Source organism: Nerophis lumbriciformis, linkage group LG10 (genome assembly GCF_033978685.3).
Source record: "Nerophis lumbriciformis linkage group LG10, RoL_Nlum_v2.1, whole genome shotgun sequence".
Lineage (NCBI taxonomy): Eukaryota > Metazoa > Chordata > Actinopteri > Syngnathiformes > Syngnathidae > Nerophis > Nerophis lumbriciformis.
Genome location: NC_084557.2, coordinates 11,158,670 through 11,181,151, shown reverse-complemented (window position 1 = coordinate 11,181,151; position 22,482 = coordinate 11,158,670). Strand labels below are relative to the sequence as shown.

The 22,482-nt window shown below is 38.0% G+C and overlaps 1 protein-coding gene across 4 annotated transcripts; it reads right to left on the bottom strand.

Moving 5' to 3' along the window:
* Positions 1 to 4,818: 4,818 nt before the first annotated feature.
* On the bottom strand, positions 4,819 to 21,974 carry LOC133612658 (nuclear receptor coactivator 5). 4 transcript variants are annotated; one of them, XM_061970274.2, is made up of 9 exons: positions 21,762 to 21,974; positions 16,255 to 16,344; positions 15,226 to 15,299; positions 14,367 to 14,496; positions 12,883 to 13,082; positions 10,395 to 10,673; positions 10,171 to 10,317; positions 9,867 to 10,067; positions 4,819 to 5,596 (listed from the first exon to the last, which is right to left on the bottom strand). In XM_061970274.2, exons 1-9 carry the CDS (start codon positions 21,821 to 21,823, stop codon positions 5,565 to 5,567), a joined length of 1,215 nt encoding a protein of 404 aa, XP_061826258.1. In that variant the 5' UTR covers positions 21,824 to 21,974; the 3' UTR covers positions 4,819 to 5,564. The 4 variants fall into 4 exon arrangements, with proteins under 4 accessions (XP_061826258.1, XP_061826259.1, XP_061826260.1 ...); XM_061970275.2 differs by having other exon boundaries at positions 10,171 to 10,314; XM_061970276.2 differs by having other exon boundaries at positions 4,820 to 5,596; positions 16,255 to 16,341.
* Positions 21,975 to 22,482: the final 508 nt, after the last annotated feature.

The following is a 22,482-nucleotide window of genomic DNA, read 5'->3' as shown; positions in this document are numbered from 1 at the left end:
AGGATGAGTGGAATATGTTGAAAGTGTAATGGTTTGAATCGGTTGAAAAATGTGGAAATTTGAAAAATGGCCAATTCATTTTGAATGGAAAATATATCCTGGAAAACCAGGAATTCTTGGAACGCTGAGAATTTGTCAAGGGAAAGCCTGTGATTCCTGAATAGGCTGAACAGCTTGAAGTTGGAACAGTTTGAATCAGGTAAAAAAATGTGGAATGTAGAGCGCACCAAAATAGGGAGAAGTTGAATAATAAATAGACTAATTTTGGTGTAGAAAACCATAATAAGTTTAAATAAATAAATAGCTGCAGTCCATCAAGAATGCTGCTGCTCGAGTCCTGACTAGAGCCAACAAATGGGACCATATCAGGTCACTGCACTGGCTTCCTGTTGCTCAGAGAATAGACTTTTGTAGAAGTATTTTCATGGCCTCGTACCAAAGGACATCTCTGACGTGTTGGAACAGTATGAACCATCTCGGCCTCTGAAAACCTGGAATAGCGGTCTACTGCTGGTGACCAAAGTCAGGATCAAACTTGGTAAGACTGTGTTTAAGTTTTACGCTCCTAAAATCTGGAAGTCTTCCAGAAGATGTAACACATGCCTCAACATTGGCAATGTTCAAATACAGCCTGTAGACTTATTTTATTGTCCATATGACAAAGTATTTTATCTACACTTTTAGACTTTGATTGGAATCATGATTATAAATGATTTTTAATTGTGATTATTATATTTAAAATTGTTGCCTTCTTGTAATTTTCTGTAAAACACTATGGGTTGTACTTGTATAGCGCTTTTCTACCTTCAAGGTACTCAAAGCGCTTTGACACTACTTCCACATTTACCCATTCACACACACATTCACACACTGATGGAGGGAGCTGCCATGCAAGGCGCTAACCAGCACCCATCAGGAGCAAGGGTGAAGTGTCTTGCTCAGGACACAACGGACATGACGAGGTTGGTACTAGGTGGGGATTGAACCAGGGACCCTCGGGTTGCGCACGGCCACTCTCCCACTGCGCCACTGCGCCACGCCGTCCCCCAAACTCGTACTAAACTGTACTCTATAAATAAACTTGATTTGCCTATTTTTATCCTTCTTAAAATGTGTACATGTACATGTGTCATGGCCAATAACTATATATACAATATATACAATGACGTCATCGCTTTACAACCCACCATCAGAAATTGATTTGATTCCTATAGGTAACATTTTTGTCATACTGTGCACTTTGAGCATACAATAGTGTGTATTTATGTGAAAATAAAAAAATACCGACCTGATTTTAAAGTCTATTTTTAAAAATAAAATACATTTGCTTGGTGGAACTTTTATAAAAGTGGGTCGATGTAAGACAAGTTAAGAATTGGTTTTAAATAACTTATTTTAAAAATACATTTTAATATTCTTTTCCATTGTACAAGTGTTCTTGGGGCATTGAGTGGCAGAAGGGGTGTCCTATCTCGTCTTCCTAGTCCGTCCTATCCAGTCAGCATGGAGTGATGATGTAAGCATGCACTGATGACGCCTGCTCAGATGCGAGGCAAACTGTCTTTTAAGTCAATCTATGCAGTCCAGTTGTAATTAATTCAATTACTTGGATGAATCTAATTGTACAAATAAGTTAACCTCTGATAAGAGTTTAAAAAAAACACACAGCTAACTTAACAATGAGCAGCATTTTAAGTTTGTTTCTTTTGCTGCTAATTAACATTGATTTGTATTAGAGCACAGGTCATACTTGCCAACCTTGAGACCTCCGATTTCGGGAGGTGGGGGTGGGGGTGGGCGTGGCTAAGAGGGGAGGAGTATATTTACAGCTAGAATTCACCAAGTCAAGTATTTCATATGTATATACAGGTAAAAGCCAGTAAATTAGAATATTTTGAAAAACTTGATTTATTTCAGTAATTGCATTCAAAAGGTGTAACTTGTACATTATATTTATTCATTGCACACAGACTGATGCATTCAAATGTTTATTTCATTTAATTTTGATGATTTGAAGTGGCAACAAATGAAAATCCAAAATTCTGTGTGTCACAAAATTAGAATATTACTTAAGGCTAATACAAAAAAGGGATTTTTAGAAATGTTGGCCAACTGAAAAGTATGAAAATGAAAAATATGAGCATGTACAATACTCAATAGTTGGTTGGAGCTCCTTTTGCCTCAATTACTGCGTTAATGCGGCGTGGCATGGAGTCGATGAGTTTCTGGCACTGCTCAGGTGTTATGAGAGCCAAGGTTGCTCTGATAGTGGCCTTCAACTCTTCTGCGTTTTTGGGTCTGGCATTCTGCATCTTCCTTTTCACAATACCCCACAGATTTTCTATGGGGCTAAGGTCAGGGGAGTTGGCGGGCCAATTTAGAACAGAAATACCATGGTCCGTAAACCAGGCACGGGTAGATTTTGCGCTGTGTGCAGGCGCCAAGTCCTGTTGGAACTTGAACTCTCCATCTCCATAGAGCAGGTCAGCAGCAGGAAGCATGAAGTGCTCTAAAACTTGCTGGTAGACGGCTGCGTTGACCCTGGATCTCAGGAAACAGAGTGGACCGACACCAGCAGATGACATGGCACCCCAAACCATCACCCAACCATGCAAATTTTGCATTTCCTTTGGAAATCGAGGTCCCAGAGTCTGGAGGAAGACAGGAGAGGCACAGGATCCACGTTGCCTGAAGTCTAGTGTAAAGTTTCCACCATCAGTGATGGTTTGGGGTGCCATGTCATTTTCATTTGTTGCCACTTCAAATCATCAAAATTAAATGAAATAAACATTTGAATGCATCAGTCTGTGTGCAATGAATAAATATAATGTACAAGTTACACCTTTTGAATGCAATTACTGAAATAAATCAAGTTTTTCAAAATATTCTAATTTACTGGCTTTTACCTGTATATATATATATACACAGTATATATATATAAATATATATATATACATATATATATATAGAATTCACTGAAAGTCAAGTATATATATATATATATATATATATATATATATATATATATATAAAAGAAATACTTATATATATCAATCTATCTATCTATCAAGAGGGACAGAGACAGCACACAGTGCATATGGATCACATGTTACCATTGCGAGAAAACATGGAGAGACTGCCAGTTATCTAGTCTTCACCAGTTGCAGAAAATGTGCCATCAGTACAACTGGACAGTGCTGTTTCAGTTCCATCATCAGGACCATCAGTGAGTCAGACACAAACTAGTCTCATCATTGAACCAGATTCAAGGGCTGCTGAGTTGCCATCATCAGAACCCAGATCACCCACAACAAAAACCCCACCAGTGATCCGCAGGTACCCAGAAAGGTTTCGAGTACCACCAAAAAAACGGAATCTCTGAAGACAGTATAAAAATCTGTGTTAAAGATGTACAAATGCTGTTTGTATAATAAGCATGTTATTGTTTACAAATGAGGGTTAAGAGTTCAGTAGTAAAAAAAAAAAAGAATGTGGCTTAAGTACAGTTTTTTAATTGAGCTGCTGCATTTTTTGGTTGGGTTGTTTATTTCTTTTAAGTATCTTCTACATTTCTAAAAGGGGAGGAATGTCAGAGTTATCTATGTTTGTCTGTTGCCATCTCCTGGTGAATGTTGGCTATAGCGTACTGGGGTTACTTTTTGGTTGGCCAACGATTTACGTGGTGTTGCGCACCTGTGGACCCTCCAGGTCCGCATGGAGCTGGAGGGGGCGTGGCCTCCAGGTCCGCCTGAATTTCGGGAGAAAATTTGTCCCGGGAGGTTTTCGGGAGAGGCGCTGAATTTCGGGAGTCTCCCGGAAAATCCGGGAGGGTTGGCAAGTATGGCACAGGTGTCCACCTCATGGCCCACAGACCCCTGCAAATAATATGCCTCAATAAACAACCTTTTTTTTTTTTTAAATAAAACATTTTTAAACATTTTGACAGAAAAAAATATGCACTGCATGAAATTGCATACTTTAATAGTATCCAATATTGGAACACATTTTTTGTCAAAATAAAAGTCAATACTTAAATATCTGCTTGACTTCTGATAACATAGCAAGTTATCCATCGCATTGTACACTGTAAAAATTAGAACAAGATTTTACGTTAAAATGTACGGTGGTCTTTCCAGCATATTACTGGAAATTGAAAATAAACAGTTTTTTATGATAAAAATCTGTCCTTTGAGCTGCCGGTTTTTGTTGTTTTTAAGGTGTTTTACCGCAAATAGAAAACAAAAAATGACGGTAAAAATATACCGTCACATTTTCTGCATATTTCTAGTCGATATTAACAAAAGTCTGAAGAGGACTTTACAAAAATTGACCCTAATGTAACACTGTATATTTCACAGTAAAATTCTGGTGAATGAGTTGCCATTTTTTCCTGCAAAATTTACAGATGTCTATTTTTTTTACAATCTACATCAAAAATATTTTCAATAATCAAAAGCATAATACTTGTGGTTTCAAGCGGCCCTTTGATGGACACCGCTGCATTAGAGAGTAGTCACTGCAGGATGGGAGGAAGTGATATTGATTGTGATATGATTCAAGACTTTAATCAAATATAACATTAGGCAGTTTATTGAACTATCTAATTTAATTTTACACAACGTCACAACTTTGCTTCACACGACTATACCTCAAACACGCTTTTAAAGCGAGTGTTATGCATGTGTGGTGTTAAGTGCAGGTATGGTGCCACCTAGCTGTTAAAACGTGTAACTTCATGAGTAGATGAATTTAGCTGCATTTTGTTCTAACATTAGGGACAAGCAGTAGAAAATGGATGGATAGAGATACCTTCGAATGTGTGTACATTTTTTTTTTTATTGATGACAATATCTTGTACAACACAGAAAACTTTTGGAAAACATTTGTATATGCTCTCTTGAATATAGGATAAAGTACAGCAAAGAACACCATCAAGTGAGACATTTATTCAATTACATTTTTTTCCCACATACAATCTGATATAAAAAGGAAATGGTCCTAGTGATGTAAATGTAAAGACAAAAGAAGCAAATTAGACTCTACAAAAGGCATACAAACACAACGCTAAAAGTTGTGTATGGTGCAACCAAAAGTTTTTACTCTCTCAGAATAGTCATTGCTACATTGAAACAAAAAAGAAAAATACAAATGTTTTTTGTCTTTCAGATGGTCATGAACTTACATATTCAGAAACGGTTTGGAATAATTCTGGAGAACTGCAATTATTCTTTACATTTTCTGCATATTACGAGTCGATATTAAAAAAGTCTGAAGATGACTTTACAAAACAATTATATAAGAAACAACATCAATTGGCAGCCACGTTTTCATCAGTCTTAGTAGTTTACCACAAGTGTGAGACTGCACAGAGAAAGAATATTCGTTTTTCATCTTAAAGCCATTTAAAAAGGTGCTATATAAACCCAAATATCATTGTCATTATTCCCTTCCAGATTATGATACCATATTTTTCAGTCATGTATTTTCCTAAACAGTTGACAATTCAAAAGGCCAACTTCCATGGATATGAACAAGAAGCAGTGGAAATACTGACTTTATGTCCTTTAGTAACGGGGGCCACTTTGACGAGGAGCACCTAAAAAGGCCAAGGAGAGTAAAACAAAATCAAAAAAATGTATCATAATTGTTACAAACATCATACACTAAACAAAACATTAAACAAAAAAATAAGTTCTTTTTTCTTCCTTATCTAAATTTCAAAAAGTGAAAAATACACTTATTTTATAGATTAACTGCACATAAAATTCAATATTTTAAGAGCGTGTTTAATAATGTTGACTATTAATTCACTATACTATGGAATGTAAAAAGTACCCGTATTTTTCGGAGTACAAGTCGCTCCGGAGTATAAGTCGCCCCGGCCGAAAACACATAATAAAGAAGGAAAAAAACATAAGTCGCACTGGAGTATAAGTCGCATTTTTGGGGGAAATTTATTTGATAAAAGCCAACACCAAGAATAGACATTTGAAAGGCAATTTAAAATAAATAAAGAATAGTGAACAACAGGCTGAATAAGTGTACGTTATATGAAGCATAAATAACCAACTGAGAACGTGCCTGGTATGTTAACGTAACATATTATAGTAAGTCATTCAAATAACTATAACATATAGAACATGCTATACGTTTACCAAACAATCTGTCACTCCTAATCGCTAAATCCCATGAAATCTTATACGTCTAGTCTCTTACGTGAATGAGATAAATAATATTATTTGATATTTTACGGTAATGTGTTAATCATTTCACACATAAGTCGCTCCTGAGTATAAGTAGCACCCCCGGGCAAACTATGAAAAAAAACTGCGAATTATAGTCCGAAAAATACGGTAGTCAAAAAGTTCAATAATATAGAGAAATTAACTGAAAACCAGCCTTGTCTAAATTTTTTTGCACAATATTCTAATAAACTGAGATGCACTTATATACCACACCAGTCAGTTTAAGTTTAAATGTTGTGGATGAAGGCTGCATGTAAAAATGACACTGTATGTATGTTTTTATGAACAATTCTTATTGTTCCGTCCAAAAGTCAGCTCCCATTATTGTCCTGACAAAACTAGAGTTTTACGACACATCCTTTGTGTGCCTAGGCGTGTCCTACAAATGGAAAACCATTATTGTTGCATTTCAGCTCGTGGAGATAAAAGGTTTCTGCCCAAAAGCGCAGTATTGCATCTCCATCAATGGGAATGTTGAGGATAGGGGTTTCACGATCCGATATTGATATTACCGGTAGTATAAAAAAACGTCACATGTAACTATCACATTAGACTTGATTATTTGCTGTAAGTAAACTTTGTTTTAGCAGTAATTTAGTTGTTATAAGTATGTTTGTCTTCTTCAAATAAGTTATCAGTATGTGAGCGAGTTATGTTGAGAAAACCTGAGTGAGTGCAAGGTGCTTGCTGCCTTGTGGTGGGTGTAAGAAAAGGAAAGGTGAAGTTGCAGATGTCTTTTAGACGTTCAGATCCTGAATTGATCACGTGGACCCCGACTTAAACAAGTTGAAAAACCTATTCGGGTGTTACCATTTAGTGGTCAATTGTACGGAAAATGTACTGAACTGTGCAATCTACTAATACAAGTTTCAATCAATCAATCAATCAATCACTACAAGGACAAGTCTTACAGGCAGAAGTGTTGCAAAAGTCACGCGGTAAAACAATCAGGGTTACTTCTTCACACAAATCTGAATTGTTGGGTTGCAAGTACCTAGAGGCACTTCCAAGTTTCAGATGGCAGGCAAAAGTCTTTATTTAGATGCATCGTGTGTTTTTTTTTAAAGTTTTCGAGTCACGTATTCAAGCCATCATGAAAGAATATTGAAATGGGATGGAGTGGATTTTTACACTAAAGAAAAATAGTTTTCTAAATAACTAAACAATTCATCATCACCGAAGTGGATTGCACAAGTTACTGCTCGACCACACTTCTACACACACAAGGACTGAAAGTAGAAGAGATTGGAGGCACATCATGTCTTTACATCTGGAGGGGTCCACAAATTCAGCATTAATCCATTAAAGACAATGTTGGACTTATTCCTGCATCGGTAAGCAATGTATTTGAATGACAATAACGAGCGCCGTATTTCTGGTGCTAATGAGAAAAAGGATACATTTAGTTTATGCAATTGATTTCCTGGTACAAATATTTCACGGTCATCAGTGATTGATGTCCGCAGTGTTTTAATAGTATGAATTAAGTTAAAATTGTGTCTCATTGTCTCGCTAGAGTTCCCTGTTTAACAATGATTGATTTCCAACAATATTTAGCAAAATCAAGATTTGGTATGCTGTTGAGCCAAGGGGGATTTATTAACACCATTAAGGATATTTTTTATGCTAACGAATAGCATCGAAAACGCTGTGGCGTGGTCATTCACGTCTAATAGAGCACTTTGCTTTCATGCACAACACCACCAACTAATCGTTTAGTTTCTGCTAGGAAAAACAACAAAGTTAGGGTAGATTGGACCAACAATCACTACAATTATTACTTGAACTGAACATGACCGTTTATTTCCACAATCACAGGTGTTTGTAGTTATATTGAGGCAGAGAAACCATGACATAACTTAAAAGAACACAAACTAATGCAATTAGTTTACATTTAAGTCTGTTCTCAAATCCCAAATTTATAGTAAAGAATAAACCCAATTGATTTCTCAAACAAATCAAATGTTAAAAACAAACCTTTTACGAAATGATCGCTGTTGACACAAGCATTGTCCGACTGCTCCACAAGATGAAAGCAACGTAGTTGCGAGCCATTTCCGTTGACCTGCTTTGTAAGTTCCCTGACTATTCATTTTATGAAAAACTTATTTCGGGACTACATTAAAAGCTCTTTCATATCTCTCAATTTGAACGCTTAGAACAGCACAGCAAAGCGGCATTTTCAGCTCAAACTCTGCACTTACTAACGGGTCTTGAGATTGATTCATCACTAGGCTCAAGCTTGTTTAACGTAACGGCTAAGCATATAGGATGTGATGTCATGTACAGACACTTCTATTTATTTCTTTACACAGAAATCGAAATATGGACATAAATCAAAACACATGTAGGTTGAGATACAGATGCATACATTAGTACTCAGACACGTGAATCGGAATACAGACGCACAGATTGAGATACGCATTTGCGAATAGTTTTGCTACAATAATACTTGTGTATCTGGTGGGTGTGTCCCCTGAGGGTGGTCACAATAGTGAGTTTGATGCCCAAATTCTAGATAGGGAGGACTGCTGTTTTGAAAGAGGTGTGAAAGAAGTCATCTACATCAATTTAGAAATACCCCCTCTAACCAGAAGTTTTTATCTGCCTACAACAATGTTCGACATCTCTCCCCTAAAGTTGAACAACCCATTTTTATGCAGCATGGTTGTTCACCAGCTATGACGGGCAACACAAACCCTATTGAAACCTGTCATAGCGGAGAAAACGCAGCAGAGGCCAAGTAAAAGGTTCTAAACAAGCAGTTGCCTTCAGTCAACCTTTGCAGCGCACCATCTTTTGATGGCTGACAATCTACACAGACATGTAATTGTGCTAATGATTTGCTTTGAAACATGTTGATAAATTACTGTTTCAACAAAATACTCTAATTCAGTGGTTCTTAACCTGGGTTCGATGGAACCCTAGGGGTTCGGTGAGTCGGCCTCAGGGGTTCGGCGGAGGTCAAAACACACCCGACTCAACGTGTAAATACAAACGTCTCCCTATCGGCGTATTACGGATACGGCAACAGCTGACTGGTTTGCAGGTCTGTAATTTGTTTTGAGTTTATGCACTGTGTTGGTTTTGTTGTTTGAACAAGGTGATGTTCATGCACGGTTCATTTTGTGCACCAGTAATAAAACATGGTAACACTTTAGTATGGGGAACATATTCACCATTAATTAGTTGCTTATTAACATGCACATTAGTAACATATTGGCTCTTAACTAGTCATTATTAAGTACTTATTAATGCCTTATTCGGCATGACCTTATTATAACCCTAACCCTCTAACCCTGACCAAATAACTCTAAATTAAGTCTTTATTACTTAGAATATGTTCCCCATACTTAAGTGTTACCAAAAACATAACTTTGTCTTGAATTTGAAAAAAAAAAACATTTTATTTTTCACTAAAGAAGGGTTCGGTGAATGCGCATATGAAACTGGTGGGGTTCGGTACCTCCAACAAGGTTAAGAACCACTGCTCTAATTCAAACTAAAGAAGGCAATACCACTTTTGTGTGTTATTTTTTGCCTGTATTTTGAGTTTGCGAGTTCGAATGTTTTCAATTGTCCACTGGTAGGACAACAAATGTATCAAATACTAGCACCCACCTGGAGTAGATAAAAGTGGAGGGCGAGAACTTTTTAGGGAGGGTGGCATGCCTCTATTTCCATGGGAGCCTCTGTGGCCCCAGTGACGTTGGGGTGGGTAAGGTATAAAGGGGGGATGATGAAAACCGGGGCCACCGTAGTGGTTGTGTAAGGATGGAGGCAGGGACAGCAGAGGGGGAGGCTTGGACATGGGATATGGACCTAAAAAGGTAAGGATGAAACAGATTTTTCAAGTCCTGCGACTTTTAAATATATTACAAGGAGTAAAACAGTGATATAATATAGACAAAACTAAGGTCTTTACCTGGTGTAGGTAAGAGTGGCATTGGCCGCCCTGTTTCACCGAAAGGCTGAATCGGAGGTGGTCCAGGTGGCGTAGGGAGCAGAGGAGGCGGCTTACCAAGCACTGAAGGTAACACTTTGTCCTTCTTGTCTTCGTTGCTAGAAGCTACTAAGTTTAGGAAGGCAGAGACAGTGACTCAAAGAGATAAATACAGGCACAAAGTCCAAAAAGATTTACCACCCCACCTTGTATGTGTTCCTGACGGGTTTGGACATACTTTGAGATGGCTTCTATCTCCTCGGGGTAAAGATGCACACCCTCAGTTAACAGGAGAAGAAACTGACGGATTTCGGAGGGGACTACGTGGCACTCAATCTTTTCTCGATCCAGAAAATCACCGAGCAGCTGCGACGCCTGTGCTGCAATATCTGCGGGGTCCCTTTTTGAGCTTTCGTTACTAAGTCCACGGCTGTTCTCTGCCACAACAAAGTCCATGGCCTGCTCTTGGGGCATGTTGCGGTGGACTGTGGGTGAAAATGGAGGGTTAACTGTAATGTGTCAGGGTGGGCATAAGAAAGAGGGAAATTTTAACAAAGTTCTCACACAGTATTTGGATCTGCAACTTGGAGTTAGCTTTTAATTGGATGTTGGACACCGGTGAGTTATACATTGGTGTTTCTAAACTGTTGGAATTGTGCATTGCTAATGAGGGCAAGTCGTGTAAAATGTGCATTTATCAGATTTGATTTGATTTGAAGGTGTACAGGTTGATGTGGAATATGTGCTATGTTGGTATGGGTTTAATATTGTATGGTCTTTTTTGTATTCATATGGATATGTTGCGTGTATATTGTTTGTACATCGTGTTTCATTTTGTAATGATTTGAAATAAATGTGTATTTTTGACTTGCAAAATTGAAAACCCAAGTTGGCACATTGTGTAAAACGTAAATAAAAACAGAATACAATGATTTGCAAATCCTTTTCAACTTATATTTAATTGACTACACTGCAAAGACAAAATATTTAATGTTCAAACTGAGAAACTTTTTTTTTTTGCGAATAATCATTAACTTAGAATTTAATGGCAGCAACACATTGCAAAAAAGTTGGAACAGGGGCATTTTTACCACTGTGTTACATGGCCTTTCCTTTTAACAACACTCAGTAAACGTTTGGGAACTGAGGAGAAACATTTTTTAAGCTTTTCAGGTGGAATTATTTCCCATTTTTGCTTGATGTACAGCTTAAGTTGTTCAACAGTCCGGGGTCTCCGTTGTCGTATTTTACACTTCATTATGCAAAACATATTTTCAATGGGAGACAGGTTTGGACTCTTTTACTACAAAGCCACGCTGTTGTAACACGTGGCTTGGCATTGTCTTGCTGAAATAAGCAGGGGCGTCCATAAAAAAGACGTGTTTGGATGGCAACATATGTTGCTCCAAAACCTGTATGTATCTTTCAGCATTAATGGTGCTTTCACAGATGTGTTAGTTACCCATGCCCTGTGTGTGGACTCATCAGACCACAGAACAGTTTTCCACTTTGCATCAGTCCATCTTAGATGAACTCGGGCCCAGCAAAGCCGGCGGCATTTCTGGGTGTTGTTGATAAATGGCTTTCGCTTTGCACAGAGTTTTAACTTGCACTGACAGATGTAACGATGGACTGTAGTTACTGACAGTGGTTTTCTGAAGTGTTCCTGACCTCATGTTGTGATATCCTTTACACACTGATGTCACTTTTTGATGCAGTACCGCCCGAGGGATTGAAGGTCACGGCCTTGCCGCTTTTAAGTGCAGTGATTTCTCCAGATTCTCTGAACCTTTTGATATTACGGACTGTAGGTGGTGAAATCCTTAAATGCCTTGCAATAGCTGGTTCAGAAATGTTGTTGTTAAAACAATTTGCTCACGCATTTGTTCACAAAGTGGTGACCTTTGCCCCATCCTTGTTTGTGAATGACTGAGCATTTCATGGAGGCTGCTTTTATACTCAATCATGGCACCCACCTGTTCACCTGCGCGATGTTCCAAATAAGTGTTTGATGAGCATTCCTCAACTTTCTCAGTCGTTTTTGCCACTTGTGCCAGCTTTTTTTATCCATTTTGCAGGCATTTAATTCCAAATGAGCTAATATTTGCAAAAAATTAAGTTTACCAGTTCGAACGTTAAGTAACTTGTCTTTGCAGTCTATTCAATTGAATAAAGGGTGGAAAGGATTTGCAAATCATTATCTGTTTTTATTTATGATTTAAACGAGTCAACTTTAATGGTTTTGAGTTTTGTAAATGTGAAGCAGCAATCATAGTGGAAAAACTGTATAAAATGTAACTTTCCTTATTTCAGCTAGGAAATGATTATGAGATCAAGTGCACGGTAGACTTCACAAGCATGTACAGTGGGGCTTCAACGCAGACTACTGTAAGAAACCAAGTTGTCATGAAATGTTGCAATCCTTTATCACTATGTGCCAGGTTTGGACTTAATGAATGATGCACCGTTAAATGTATGTTGTTGATGCAAGAGTTGAAATGTGAAACATAAAACTCTATTAATGCCAAGTGCAGTGCTGTGTTTGATGTTATCTGGTTTTAATCCAACTTTACCAAAGATCTTATTGAAGTGCATTGCAGAGTTTGTGTTGGGGAATAAGAAAAGTCATGGGGGTTTACAATTGAGGGTGTTTGCCTATTCTTTTTTAAGTGATGGTGGCTTATAATGACTTACTCTTGAGCGACTCTGAGAAAATGATAACGGTGCAGGAGGACAGAGCTATGTTTGTCTGCTCCACCAGAATACATAACGGGGAGCCAACACTTTGGACATCTTGTAGGGCTTGGGTCAGGCCTGACTCCGCCTGAAGGTAGAGCATTTCCACTGATAGGCCGCGCTCCTGCAAGCACTTGCTTAGCGATTTGGGGTAATTCCTTTGAGAGGAAGAGAAACATTTTGTTAACTCAACATCTCTAAGTTTGTTGACTCAAATGGAATAAAGACTTATCAAGTTGATGAGGAAAAAAAGAGCATGTGTTAATTTTCCCTTTTAAAAGCAGTTGTGGTGTTTTTGGTGTGACTAATATAGGTTTGATTGAAGTGTAGTAGAACAGGTTTAGTACAAACATCATATAAAACAAGAGAATCAGTAATACGCCCTGATCTTCAATGAAACCTTCCACTTTATGAACATTCTGACAGTGTTCTTGCATGTACTGTGAAAAGTGTGTATCCAAAACCAATGTTCAGCCCAAAAAGACCAGCTCATTGTTGTAGTTGCTGCTGAAATTCATGTTAATGGTACTGTGAATTCTGTGGCGCTTATGTGGGTTGAGCCATGAGTAAATCAATGTTTTCTTTTAATTTAAGAGGTGTTGTCCTGCTCGTACTGTGTATTCCATTTTAAAGCAATTTGCAAATAAACTATTATAACATATTCAACAATCGTTTGCCAAATGTAGGAATACCCCCACAATTGAATTAAGAGAAGTTTAGCATGGGAGTTGTACGATGAGAAAGCATGGTTAACTGTGCACTTTGAAATCTACAAAAACATTTTGAATTCCCAATTTGTGTTCTTTGGATGTGTTACAATTGTATCCCTATCCCACATTTAATACAATTATTTCAATAGTGATTAACTTGTGAACTTATGTGCAGTGTCACAACTGAATAGTTCCAGACAATAATCAACTTTAGTTTTCTGCTTGGCTGTAACTAAAGAGCAGCAGTTCAGTGCATTTTCATTGTAGTGTATTGTTTTGTGTGTCTTTTGCAAAATGTATAATAAAGAAAAACAGACAGGACTACCACAGCAGCGAAGAACCAAAGTTATAAAAAGAGATCATAAAACATGCATTATGTTTAACAGATGGATTTGTGTTTTTTAAATTACTGTATGTGAAAAAAGTATAAAAATTGAAATAAATTCATTTTCTGACTTTGTCTGAAATGGTTTTGAAGCAAATACTTTGGTGTAGTCATAGGAATCTTTTTAGTCAGTCCTGAGTTTGATATTAAGCCACTGTTAAACCAAATTCATGGAAATGCAATTGCATACACAATATGTGCACGTATGCACACACATTTATAAAAAGATCATTTAAATCATCAATACAATATATAGACAACTGTCAAAAAGGATACAGAAGAAGTACACGTGGAACACCTAAATTGTGAATGTTGCTGTAATTGAATTTAGACCACTGGATACTCACAGGCATTGGTTGGCGACAGAGATGACCACACAACCAGGCGGCCTTCGCTCCCCCTGCAGTTGTTTGTAGAACTTCTGATACAGGATTTTGCGCCTGTCGGCTACAGTGCTGTCGGGCTTAGCTTGAATGGCTAAGAAATACAAAGAGAGGCAAGGAACATTAAGATAACATGCTGTTGGATTTAAAAAAAAAAATGCCATGAAATAACTCTAACTGCTATTTTTTTCTTATGCTCGGGACCCTGCGGCTTATTAGTCAGTGCAGCTAATTTATGTAATTTTCTTCGCTGACGGCCATAACGTTTTGTATTCAAGAAATAGGTTTCATAAAACATCAATAGAGACACTGAAAAGGTGTGTTATTGTTTGTGCTATGGCGCCACCTTTTCGATGACTTTGCTCACTGCAGGTGCTGCTGGTTGAAAATGTATTTTCTGTTTAGTGCCTTGAACCGGAAGTATAAATGGGCTAGCAGCATAAATCATTACAGCATTGATTCTTAATTTACTGTGTACATTATTTACACACAGATCCAAGGAATACCGGTACTTTTCTACTTTTGATGGGGAAAATTACAAATGTCAATTTAAAAGTAGACTTAATAAGACCATCATTAAAAAGTTATTTTGTCCTTTTCTTCTAAAAGGCAATCAATGTAGACAAGTTAAAAATGTTTTAGAATTCTGCAATCGTTTTTCTGAAAGGTATGGTGGGTATTTAACAAATATTTTTTTTGTCATAATACATATTTGATTATTATTTTTAATAATCTCAGAACATCTGAACTCCTGTATCGATGTCAGTAGTAGTGAACTCAAACATTGTTTGTGCTTCAATGATGACGTCATTGGAAACCTTACCATTGGGTTGATGTTTTGAGCCCTCAAACTTGACTCCCACGCTGCAGTTTTGCAATTGCTCCAATTCTTTGAAACTGAAAAAAAGAAGTGAAAATGCCACCTTTCAGGTAGTGCAAATAAAGACATGCAAAATATTGATGCTGTTATGCTCTAATGCAAAGTATGTATTAAAGGGGCCATACTATGATTTTGTTTTACATTTAAAACACCTCCTTGTGGGCTACATAAAATGTAATGACAGTGCTTATGTTTTACAGACCATCTTCAAGCTGCTTTCTGACCATCTCTTCTGAACGTGTCGTTTTGTGGGCGGGTGGTATTTATGTGCCTAAGTCCTCCTCCAGGCCAAGCACACTTCGACTGTGTCACAACCCGTCAGCCATGTTGTAGTTTTTAGTGCTTCCATATCAAGTCTACTGACAGGTGTAAGTTAGAACGCTGCACTACTTAGGTACAAGAAGTTGGTTTTACGTAATGGGTCCCATTTAAATAATCTTCAATTAATTGGTCAATTCACAGGAATTACGGACTATACACTTATTTATTGCTTACGATACAAGGCCAACGTTATGACAAAAAGATTTTCATGACAAATTCGGTTTAGGCCAAGAATTTTAATTTCAGCGCATCAAGAAAATGCTGGATTATTTTGAGTCACGGCCTCGTCTTCCTTTGTTGACAGTCCAACAGGTGATCCTTTAGCTCATCACCATAATCATGAGCTAATGAGCATGACCATTTTTAGATGATTGTAGGAAGACACCACGGAGGAACTTTTCTGTACACAATTCAATGCAACTTTGATTTATATTGAGTGTGTACAATTGTACGCAGCATGGCTTTATAAATTTGATTTTTTTTCGTACATATGTACATTCAGAGGTTTGTGCTCAACTAATGTTTCATGTTGGAATCAATGCGCAGTTTTATAAACGAGGTCCCAGTTCTGTTTGCGTTCATTATCATGTACCAAACTGGTAAAGGAGAGCACACTGGTGAGGGATGTGAAAGTGACAAAGATCTACACACCTCTCCAGGGCATCTTTAAGCTCCTCTGTTCTCTCCTCCCTGCTGGGATACGGTGCAATTCTTCGGAACAACTGAAGCGGCTGAGCGCTGCTTCACAAAAAAAGTACAATTAACACTGCTGGCTCGAAGTGGGGGAAATAATCGATTTTTAGATTTATCGCAATTCGGACATGGACGATTATAAAATAGATTAGTAAACTACAATCGATTTATTTATTGTGAATAATGTAATGCAGACGGTTTCTGAAATTTGGCTGACTGCAGCGAGCCACCTCACAGAGCTCCTTTATCGTAGGGCACTTATGTTCCAGTTTTGCACACATTTAATATAACTTAAATATAATGAATTCAACTGTTTCCTATTACAAATGCACTGTTTTTAAATGTTGCAAGTGATAAACGCTTATTTAGTGAAACGAAAGGAAATGTAAAAATTAATGATGCATCAATAAATCGATTTTTTATAAAATTGTAGCTCCTGAATCGGAATCGGATCGTGAGGTGCCCAAAGATTCCCCACATCTACTGCTGGCAATATTGTACGGGCACCCACACACCAAGCAATTCAGGGTTTAGTCAAGTCGAGGAGCACACAGGACCCGTGCCTTCTAAAAGCAGATGAAAGTCTGACAAGCACCATAGCAATGCTGCATTAAATGTAGTTTAGTCCACTGATATTGACAGCTCCTGCATCGCCGTGGGTTTTTGTCCTGGTATTTAGTGAAGATAAAAAGCCAACAAGAGAACAGAGGACCTCAGGATCCACGAGGGTTTATATGGTAAAAGGTCTGATAAGAAGGTGTAAGGCCACTAAAGAGGTCATATTATGATTGTCTACATTTAAAACACTTCCTTGTGGTCTACATAACAAATGTTTCATAGATTATGTTTTATAGACCATTTTCAAGCTGCTTCAGAATGCGCCGTTTTGTGGGCGAGTCTTATTTTATGTGCCGCAACTTCGACTGAGTCTTCTTCACGCCATCATTGTTGTAGTTTTTAGCACTTCCATAGCAATGGCGGACGTGCGCCAGGCACTCTGGGTACATTTATACCAAAAGTGGATAAACCGGTCACGTCACAGGTTGCGCAAATTCCAAACGGCTTGTTTGGCGGAAGTAGGAAGGAAGGCAAGATTATCTTATAAATATCTTAATCCCTCCATGGGAAGTTTTCAAGTTTTCTGGACTTATGCAGAGCCCAAATAATGAATCAGGTACAAACAGGTAAGAAACAATGGTTTTGCATAACAGGGCCCCTTTAAGACATTTAAAAACAAATAATACAACCTTGAAAATGACCCAAAATGCAAACACTTAAAAACTGGTATTATGTGGTCCAGCCCTCTGGTACGTGCGGCAGAGTTTTGTAATATTTATACATTTATAATGTTCTTTTTGGGAAGACTAAGAAAACAGGAAATTCCAAATATACAACAGGAAATAAAAGCATGCATTACCACCTCCATCTTAGCCTGAGAGAGACATGCGCATGTGTTACATGACAAATGAATGTTCTGCAATTTGTCGTCCCCAAAGAAAGAACTGAACTGGGCAAGAAAGCATTTAGGTTTTCAGCACCGAAAGCTTGGAATAACCTACAATCGAATCTTCAACTTCAAACCCATGTTACATTGCATAGCATGCAGAACGACCCCAGGCCTATGAACACAACTCCACTACACCCAAAAACAATGGGCATATACACAAACACACTCCCGACCCCACGCCTTCACCACCACTTGATTCCCCTTCGGAGTGATGGGACAGCTGAGTAGCGCTTTATAGCAGCAGGCCGGCCTCCAGGGACCCAACTCCCCTCCCCTCCCCCCTCTGTTGCGAGTTGTTGTGATTACCGTATTTTCCGCACTATAAGCCGCCCCGGGTTATTAGCCGCACCTTCAATGAATGGCATATTTCAAAACTTTGTTCACCTATAAGCCGCCCCGGGTTATAAGCCGCGCCTACGCTGCGCTAAAGGGAATGTCAAAAAAACAGTCAGATAGGTCAGTCAAACTTTAATAATATATTACAAACCAGCGTTCTAACAACTCTGTTCACCCCCAAAATGTAATGTGCAAATGTGCAATCACAAAAATAGTAACACTCAAATTACTGCAGAGCAATAGCAACATTAATAACTCAACGTTGCTCGAACGTTAATGTCACACAACACACAAAATAAACATTTAAAGCTCACTTTCTGAAATTATTCTTCATCCATAAATCCCTCGAATTCTTCTTCAGTGTCTGAATTAAAAAGTTGGGCGAATACGGCATCCAAAATGGCCGGCTCCGTCTCGTCGAAGTCATTAGAGTCAATGTTGCTGTTGTTTTTCCAGCAGTTCCATGAATCCTGCCTTCCGGAAAGCTCGGACCACAGTTGAGACCGATATATCCGCCCAGGCATTTACAATCCACTGGAAGATGTTGGCGTATGTCGTCCGGCGCTGTCTCCCTGTCTTAGTGGCGCAGGTCATCTTGTTGCTTCCTCTACCTTGCTGCTCTATTTCCGTGTTCTACTGCGTGACTTATTGCCTTGAGTTTGAATTCTGCGTTGTACGCGTGTCTCTTAATAGGAGCCATTTTGTGGTCTTTACAGATGTAAACACACAAATGAAATGAAACGTAATATCCGCGCCCTTCTTCTTCTATGGGGGCGGGTGGTTGCTTACAGTAGAAGAAGAAGCGCTTCCTCTTCTATGGGGGCGGGTGCTTACCTTGGCGGTTGCTTACCGTAGAAGAAGAAGCGCTTCCTCTTCTACGGGGAAAAAAGATGGCGGCTGTTTACCGTAGTTGCGAGACCTAAACTTTATGAAAATTAATCTTAATATTAATCCATATATAAAGCGCACCGGGTTATAAGCCGCACTGTCAGCTTTTGAGAAAATTTGTGGTTTTTAGGTGCGGCTAATAGTGCGGAAAATACGGTATATGTAACATGTTTATGTGTGTTATGGCAAATGAGGTTTTTTCCCTTGGACTCAGTCTGGACCCCGTCCCGAGGGTCCAGCCTTTGACTGATATTTTTTACTCTTCCCCCCTTTCCCACCTTTTTTAAGGAGCGCCGTAAGTGGCGGTCTCGTCGGCGGTCCCGTCTTGTCTCCCTGTAACGTATGTCTGCTCTTAGTGGGACTGTGCCGAAAATGTAATTTCAGTTGTTATGTGTCTTGTACATGTTAAAGAATGGACAATAATAAAGCATCCTGATCCTGATTAAATTAGTTTAAAGCTTCTGTGAAAGGATTGCAGTCTACCTTGTCTGTATGCACATGTGTCATGTGAGCAAGTTTTAATGTTGTAAATTTGATGTTTTATGTGTTGTTTACTGTTTTTAATGTAACCTTGCTGCTGCCCTCTTGGCCAGGTCTCCCTTGGAAAAGAGATCTTTGATATCAATGGGATTTTACCTGTTTAAATAAAGGCTAAATAAAAATTATAAAAATTGTCTGGGTGGGATACAAAATATCAGCTTGCTAGCTTTCAAAGCCATGCATCTACTCCAAATGATTCAAATAGTTTGACTTTATCTTAGAGTTTGACTTTTTCCAGGCGTTTTAGCAAACATTAAATCATGAACAATGCTAAGGCTACTGGGACAGGTTCGCGTACTATAAACATTTTTTTTTGCCTCACGCTCTTGCGACCTTTCGTGAATTTCCATGCATTTTAAGGGCCTCATAAAATGCAAGGAATCATAATTTAAGGAAGACATTTGTCCTCACATAGTTATGGCTCGGGCCATGAATGTGACATATACTACTTTAATGACCTGAATGTAACATATACTACTTTAATGACCTGAATGCAACATATACTACTTGAATGACCTGAATGTAACATATACTACTTTAATGACCTGAATGTAACATATGCTACTTTAATGACCTGAATGTTACATATACTACTTTAATGACCTAAAATGTAACATATACTACTTTAATGTCCTGAATTTAACATATACTACTTTAATTACCTGAATGTAGCATATACTACTATAATGACCTGAATGTAACATATACTACTTTAATTACTTAAAATGTAACATCCATCCATCCATTTTCTACCGCTTATTCCCTTTGGGGTCGCGGGGGGCACTGGAGCCTATCTCAGCTACAATCGGGCGGAAGGCGGGGTACATACACCCTGAACAAGTCGCCACCTCATCACAGGGCCAACACAGATAGACAGACAACATTCACACTCACATTCACACACTAGGGACCATTTAGTGTTGCCAATCAACCTAACCCCAGGTGCATGTCTTTGGAGGTGGGAGGAAGCCGGAGTACCCGGAGGGAACCCACGCAGTCACGGGGAGAACATGCAAACTGCACACAGAAAGATCCCGAGCCCGGGATTGAACCCAGGACTACTCAGGACCTTCGTATTGTGAGGCAGATGCACTAACCCCTCTTCCACCGTGCTGCCCCTGAATGTAACATGTACTACTTTAATGACCTGAATGTAACATATACTACTTTAATGACCTGAATGTAACATATAGTACTTTAATGACCTGAATGTAACATATACTACATTCAGGTCATTCTTTAATTACCTAAAATGTAACATATACTACTTTAATGACCTGAATGTAACATATCGTACTTTAATGACCTGAATGTAACATATACTACATTCAGGTCATTCTTTAATTACCTAAAATGTAACATATACTACTTTAATGACCTAAATGTAACATATACTACTTTAATGACCTGAATGTAACATATACTACATTAACGACCTAAAATGTAACACATACTACTTTAATGACCTGAATGTAACATATACTCCTTTAATGACCTGAATGTAACATATACTCCTTTAATGACCTGAATGTAACATACTACATTCAGGTCATTCTTTAATGACCTGAATGTAACATATACTACTTTAATGACCTAAAATGTAACATATACTACTTTAACGACCTAAAATGTAACATATACTACTTTAACGACCTAAAATGTAACATATACTACTTTAACGACCTAAAATGTAACACATACTAATTTAATGACCTGAATGTAACATACTACTTTATTGACCTAAAATGTAACATATACTACTTTAATGACCTGAATGTAACATATACTACTTTAAAAGACCTGAATGTAACATATACTCCTTTAATGACCTGAATGTAACATTTACTACTTCAATGACCTGAATGTAACACATACTACTTTAATGACCTGAATGTAACACATACTACTTTAATAACCTGAATGTAACATATACTACTTTAATGACCTAAAATGTAACATATACTACTTTAATGACCTGAATGTAACATATACTACTTTAATGACCTGAATGTAACATATACTACTTTAATGACCTGAATGTAACATATACTACTTTAATGACCTGAATGTAACATATACTACTTTAATGACCTGAATGTAACATATACTACTTTAATTCCTCACACGCAGCAGCTTTGTGTTGTGGCTACTTAGCGTAGCGTGCTAATGCTAAAGCAAAGAGAGCGAAACTCACCTTCCATTGGGGTTGAGCAGCGGCCGGCGAGCAGCTTTGGATGATTTCGACCAGGACGACATTTCAGTACAAAACACCTCGACCGCAAAACAGCGAGCTTAATGGCCGAATTAGCACTAAAACTCTTGTTGTCGTCTTCCTTTTCTCGACGACGCAGAGAAGCTAGCGGCCAATTCTTCTTCGATGGTCCGATTCATTGGTGGTCAGAGAAAGCTCATAGGAATTGCGCCATTCTAACAGTGCTCGATGATAGCGGTCAGTTTTAGTATTGCAAGTATATAATGGTCACGTGACGTGCGGACCAAAAATACAGTATCATTTATTCATGTTTTTCCCATTTATTTTAGGCAGGTACATAAAAAAGTACAAGGTAGACAACACATAAAAATAGTAATTAATACAATGAAAAAGGTGATTTACAGTCTCACAATGCTGACGAAAACCTTTTAAGTCATTAATATCATTAAATGTAATGTATACAGAGGGAATTAAAAAAAGGAACATAGTTATATTGGTACCGTAGTTAGTGTAAAGTAGGGAGTCTAGAAAAACTCAAATAAAGAAATGATATCTCCTTGTTGAATATACTGTCATTTTCATTCAACTTAGCTTCAGTTTAGTCAGTAATTTTTTTACTCTGACATGGTTGGACTGTCAGCTGCAGTATTCCATCTTGTCTCAATAGAAGAACCTGTCAAGAAAAAAAAACACAAGCCTACAA

Coding starts and splice junctions, on each gene's coding strand:
- LOC133612658 (XM_061970274.2), bottom strand. CDS start 21,823: ATGTCGTCCTGGTCGAAATCATCCAAAGCTGCTCGCCGGCCGCTGCTC. Junction 10,674..12,882: donor TTTCTCAGAGTCGCTCAAGA/GTAAGTCATTAT, acceptor TTTCACCCACAG/TCCACCGCAACATGCCCCAA. Junction 10,318..10,394: donor CCGTCAGGAACACATACAAG/GTGGGGTGGTAA, acceptor TCCTAAACTTAG/TAGCTTCTAGCAACGAAGAC.